The sequence below is a fragment of the Panulirus ornatus genome, chromosome 19, assembly GCF_036320965.1.
Source record: "Panulirus ornatus isolate Po-2019 chromosome 19, ASM3632096v1, whole genome shotgun sequence".
NCBI lineage: Eukaryota > Metazoa > Arthropoda > Malacostraca > Decapoda > Palinuridae > Panulirus > Panulirus ornatus.
The window spans coordinates 18,803,977-18,810,307 of record NC_092242.1 but is presented as its reverse complement, the minus strand read 5'-3'; the positions used below and the strand labels follow the sequence as shown (position 1 = coordinate 18,810,307).

General features: G+C 48.0%; 1 protein-coding gene across 1 annotated transcript in view; it reads right to left on the bottom strand.

Moving 5' to 3' along the window:
* Positions 1-2,695: 2,695 nt before the first annotated feature.
* The window catches only part of LOC139755672 (adipokinetic hormone/corazonin-related peptide receptor variant I-like), a 327,057-nt gene continuing 323,421 nt past the window's right edge, over positions 2,696-6,331 (bottom strand). The window contains exons 7-9 of the mRNA XM_071674321.1: positions 5,116-5,242; positions 4,046-4,184; positions 2,696-2,809 (exon numbers count right to left, since the gene is read on the bottom strand). Coding sequence (XP_071530422.1) covers positions 2,696-2,809; positions 4,046-4,184; positions 5,116-5,242 — 380 coding nt within the window. The remainder of the gene's footprint in view (positions 2,810-4,045; positions 4,185-5,115; positions 5,243-6,331) is intronic.

Genomic DNA, 6,331 nt, shown 5'->3' with positions numbered 1-6,331 from the left:
GAGGCTGTGTAGAGTGTGTATGTGTAGAGAGGCTGTGTAGAGTGTGTATGTGTAGAGAGGCTGTGTAGAGTGTGTATGTGTAGAGAGGCTGTGTAGAGTGTGTATGGTAGGAGAGAGGCTGTGTAGAGTGTGTATGTGTAGAGAGGTGTTGTAGAGTGTGTATGTGTAGAGAGGCTGTGTAGAGTGTGTATGTGTAGAGAGGCTGGTGTAGAGTGTGTATGTGTGAGAGGCTGTGTAGAGTGTGTATGTTGTAGAGAGGCTGTGTAGAGTGTGTATGTGTAGAGAGGCTGTGTAGAGTGTGTATGTGTCAGAGAGTGAGTGTAGAGTGTGTATTGTGTAGAGAGGCTGTTGTAGAGGGTGTATGTGTAGAGAGGCTGTGTAGAGTGTGTATGTGTAGTGAGGCTGTGTAGAGTGTGTATGTGTGAGAGCTGTGTAGAGGGTGTATGTGTAGAGAGGCTGTGTAGAGGGTGTATGTGTAGAGAGGCTGTGTAGAGGGTGTATGTGTAGAGAGGCTGTGTAGAGGGTGTATGTGTAGAGAGGCTGTGTAGCGTGTGTATGGGAAGAGAGGCTGTGTAGAGTGTGTATGTGTAGAGAGGCTGTGTAGAGTGTGTATGTGTGGAGAGGTGTGTAGAGTGAGTATGTGTAAGAGAGGTGAGTAGTGTGTGTATGTGTAGAAGGCTGTGTAGAGGGTGTATGTGTAGATGAGGCTGTGTAGTGTGTGTATGTGTAGAGAGGTTTTGTAGAGGTGTAAGTGTAGAGATTCTGTGTCGAGGGTGTATGTGTAGAGAGGCTGTGTAGAGGGTGTATGTGTCAGAGGGAGAGGGCAGCAGCCGGGGAGGAGTAGGGGGGTGAAAGGAGGACCGAAAAGGAAATGGAAAGATGGAGTGAAGAGAGGCTCTGAATAAGCCAATCTATTTTCTTCTTCCAGTGAAAATGAAATTCCTTATTTCTTTTTTCCAAAGAGGCGAATAGAAATATTGACAATCGCTTTTGTGCTTTTTTTGAAGTAGTGGTTCTAAAAGGTTAAAGAGGAGGAGTTCTCCTAGTGGATGTTCCCCCAACAAAATGCATCACCTCTGACAGAATGGAAATTGTCTAAGTTTAATATACAACTACAGTGTCACTGATGGTTACGAACCTTAGGAATCCGATAGAATCCGAAAATCATTATGATGGTGAAAATCGTCACTATAGTCTCACTGTGGCGATTGAACACTTATGTCATGCGTTGCGTCATGCGCCATATTGTGCACTTATTGAGTGTCTCCAGCATCTGTTAACTCACCTCAACCACCACAAGCTCTCTGCCAGAGCACTTGAACATGACTACTCCATCCGTCCAGCAGATTAGTTCTTACTGCTCCAATAACTCCTATACACTATACTAACACGCTACGATTAGGTGTCGCATACTCACCAACATACACAGTCGAACATTCTGCATTTCAATTATCTTTACGCCCCTAATAAAATCGATATTCAAGAAACCAGCAACATTCCTATTCTATCATCAATTACTCAAAACCCTCCCAAACACCACCAAATCCAAACTTATAAATTAGATCCATTATACACTACCCCACACACACACCCAAAATACTCAAAAAAAATAAAACTCCCCCAAAATATCACCCATAACTCTACAACACTAGATACCCGAAAACATATACTATAACTCATAACACACACTCACCAATCTATACTACAACACGTGACTCCAAAAATACACCATCCCAATTTCCACACCACATCTATACCCCACCCTCCCCCTCTCCTCCCTTCACACTCCAACCCCTAACCCAAATTAAAACAAATAATCCCCCTATTCTATTCCCACTACTATTCATTCACACACCCCACAACCCCTTCTACGCTACGAAACATCACATCACAAAAAAACAAAATAAAAATACAACTATGCAACACCATACCATTATACCTTGCACCCCACACTACCATTCTTCACTAATACCCACTGAAACCTCCCGTCTGTTAACCCAACCCTTACCAAAACTACACAATACAACTAGACCATCTATTGTATTCAAGAAACATACACCACACCTAACCAGTTGATATAAAAGTGAATACCAATTTGCAAGAGATAAATTCATTATCCCTGGTGGCAGTAATGTGATTGTGTCTCATGATAACAAAAGGATGAAAACTGTTGATAATGTTCTGGGGGATGAGAAAAAAACAATCGAACTTGTTTTCCCCGTGGGGGGTGAGGATCGGTTTTATTGGTCCACCCTCGGTGATTTAAAAAAGTGGGAGGTGGCATACCTACCTTCTATATTCCTTTTCTACTGTTACTTCCCGCTCGCCTCTGCTACCTGTGACTAACATCAACTCCCGTCTGTTTTCTATCTATTACCTTTCGTTATCTACGTTTATCATTTCTACTTTTCCCTCTGCTTCTTCTTCCTACTAACATCTGATTTCTTTCGTATTTGCTACTTCCTGCCCGGGTTGTTCCCCCTCCCCCTCCTCTGCCCCCCCTCAATTCGTTCTACAAATTCTGCTATCCATGGTCGCCCCCCCTTCTATGCTCCTCCCTACCTCTGCTACCACCTCTTCCTTACACCCTCTGCTACACCTCCTGCCCTACGAGCCGACCCGACTGGTGGGAAGGGGGAGTTGAGGGCGCGTGGCAGGAGGAGCTCGGCCGTGTGGTCAGTGACCTCGGAGTTGGTCAGGGTCGTGGCTGGTTCCCGGCGGGGGTTCCCGTAAACCCCGCCCGGGCTTGAAGCTCGGCAGTCGCAGTGCGGGGTTCATTGGGGTGTTGAGGGCGGGAGCCCACGTCGTTCTTGCCGGGCACAACAGGGGTGTTAAGGTGGGTGTAGTTCTGTCTGGTATTGGTGGTGGTGCTTGTGGTGCCTTAGTTTGGTTGATTGTGGTATTGACTCTGGTTGTTGTGGGTGGTGATGGTGGTGGTGATGGTGAGGTGTGGTACTGGCTCTAGTGGTGGTGATGGTGAGATTTTGGGAACCCGGCCTAGTGGGGGTGATGGTGGGGGTGGGGAAATGGGTCTAGTGGGGGTTTATGGGGAGAAAGTGGTACTGGCTTAGGGTGGTGGTGGTGAATGTGGTATGGGGTTATGGTGGGAGGGGGAATGTGGTACTGGCTCTAAATGGTTTGGGGATGGGAGATGTTGACTGGCTCTAGGGGGTTGGGGATGGGGAGATGTTATGGCTCTAGTGGTGGGGGATGGTGGGGGGGGTTTCTTTGGGCCCCAGTGGGGGGTGAGGTGGGGTGTGGTACTGGCTCTAGTGGTGGTGATGGGGTGGGGAGGTGGTGGTGAGGGGGGTGTGGTACCTTTGGGTCTTGGTGGGGGTGGTTTGTGTGGTTAAATTTGGGTCTATGGTGGGAGGTGGGTGGGTTCTTTGGGCCCAGTGGCTGCTGATCATGCTGTGTTAATGTTAGTATTAACTGTGATGGTGGTGGTGATGTTGATGGATCCCTGTATGGTGGGTTTTGTGGTTATAGCAAACTTTGTGTTGGTGATGGTGGTGGTGGTGGTGGTGGTGATACCAGTGTTGGTGCTGTGGAGGGAGGGAGAGTGGGAGAGAGTTCTCTCCCGTGAGGGCGTGAAGAAGGGTGGGCTTTGGTGCAATACATGTTAGTGCTTTGTCAAACGACCTGTTCCCCTTACATCTCTCTCTCTCTCTCTCTCTCTCTCTCTCTCTCTCTCTCTCTCTCTCTCTCTCTCTCTCTCTCTCTCTCTCTCTCTCTCTCTCTCTCTCTCTCTCTCTCTCTCTCTCTCTCTCTCTATCTCCTTTTGTCGTGCTGCCAATAACAGTAGCAGCTGACTGACGTGCACATGGGAGTGAACAAGACACAAAGAGCAGAACACACATATCCACGTACACCAACACTGTCTCTTCACACCACGTCCTTGCAGGAAGTAATTGGTAAACCCTGTGCGTGTCTCTACACCACCCAACACCCACGAGCACACAGGGCCTCCTCTTGCCTGCATACACCTAGGACACCCAGCAAACACCAAGCCACACTCAAGGGGTCGTTCCTTCCCACTACGTACCATCGGTGGTTTTTTCTTGCAGAAGTTGAAGATGCCGTAAACAATGGGGTTGACGCAGGAGTTGAAGCAGGCGAAGATGAAGAGGCCCTTCTTAACCTTCTCGTCCAGCAGAGCTGCAGCTGACCTGTCGAAGCAGAACCTGTCGGTGGAGAAGGTCAGGTCAGGTCAGACAGCCCAGGTCAAAGGAGGGGTCAAGACAAATGTTAGTAGAATAGATTGAGATCAGGTCCTGGTAGGTCAGCTGATGGAAGAAGAGGGAAATTTTGATTTTTGATTCATTGTGAAGTAATTCACATAGATATACTCACACACACACACACACACACACACACACTCACACACACACACGCCAAAACTCCACTCACTAAGGACTCAAACGACATTCTCGGAAATTATGAGTTTGTTTTTTTTGAGGCAGCTTTTCTCTCTACCTCCATCAATCACAATTGAGCCCTTATGCCATACTGAATTATGTGGTCGCATAAATCCACGGAAAGGAAAAAAGTTTTGGCATTTGCAAATCCAGATTTATGATCATCTCTCTACATAGATTCTCCAAACCAGGCAATATACTCACTAGAGACCTAGAAACCTCAACTGAGACCCTCATGTTGCACTAGAGACCCAGCAACTTCCATAGACTCACCAGAAACCCGATGGACTAACTGGCTGAAGCCATCAACGCACCCGAGACCTAGAGGACTGACGAGACCAGACCATACACTCACTAGAAACCCTGAGGACTCACACGAGACCCAGAGGACTCACGAAACCACGCCATACACTCACTAGAAACCCTGAAGACTCACACGAAACCCAGAGGACTCACGAGACCACGCCATACACTCACTAGAAACCCTGAAGACTTACAAGACACTTAGAGGACTCACATACACTCGCTAGAAACCCTGAAGATTTCCCCATCCCCTCAAAAAATAAAAGAGAGAAAAAAAAATTCATGAACTCACCAGAAGGGTAAGACAGAGAGACACTCACTCCTGGAGGTGAGTGAGAGACACACCTCACCAGGGGAAGCCCTGGAGGACGAGGAGCCAGAGAGAGACACTCACCATAGGCTGATGACGACGTACGGTGTCCAGCAGACGAAGAAGGCGAGGACGATGCTGACCGTCATCTTGATGGTCCTTGCCCGGGCCCGGCCAAGGTAGCCGAGAGACGAACGCCGGATCGTTGAGTCTGGGAGTGAGGGTGGAGGGTGGGGGGGGTTAGACGACACGATATGAGAGAGAGAGAGAGAGAGAGAGAGAGAGAGAGAGAGAGAGAGAGAGAGAGAGAGAGAGAGAGAGAGGGGAGACAGTGAGAGAGAGAGACAGAGAGAGAGAGAGGGAGAGAGAGGGGGGAGAGGTGGGAGACAGTGAGAGAGAGAAGAGAGAGAGACAGAGAGAGAGAGAGGGAGAGAGAGGGGGGAGAGGTGGGAGACAGTGAGAGAGAAAGAGAGAGAGAGAGAGAGAGAGAGAGAGAGAGAGAGAGAGAGAGAGAGAGAGAGAGGGGGGAGAGGGGGGAGACAGTGAGAGAGAGAGAGAGAGAGAGAGAGAGAGAGATTAAGTTTAAATCCTTACATGGGAAGTACCCCACATCTGTAAACAGGTCGTAAGAGCCACGATTCGTAAACGGAATTGAAATAAAAAAAGAAGAAAAATACGAACATTCACTTACACTCAGTCAACTCTTCGTAGCGATACTCTCTTACACTAAAGGGAAAGATTATACAACACACAACACTGCGATAGTGAAGGAAATGAATGAACCACTGCCGGCATGTTCCCACAAACACATTCATTCTCTGAGATTCAACAACAAAAGTAATAAGAAAGGAAGAAAAAGTTTGGAAAAGTATTGATATATATATTTTGGTCGGGTTGTTTGTGGACGATTTTTACCCGATGAAAACTTGGTCCAACGTTGAATATCTGGGTGTCTACGTCCCCTCCACCTGGTGTGTGGGGCTGCGGACCTCACACTGACGAGTCTGTGTGTTCTTGAAGGTATTAGCTCTCTCTCTCTCTCTCTCTCTCTCTCTCTCTCTCTCTCTCTCTCTCTCTCTCTCTCTCTCTCTCTCTCTCTCTCTATGCATCGATCTGTCCATCCACACTCACGTCTTTCCTCCCAGTCGACCATATTTCCCCTCATAAATTCTGTCCTTGCACCTCTGGGCTGCCCTTGAAACATCCAAAGGAAGACATGCCTTCACACGAACCTCCTATGGCGAGAGCTCCTCTGATCTACACACACACACACACACACACACACACAAACACACCCGGA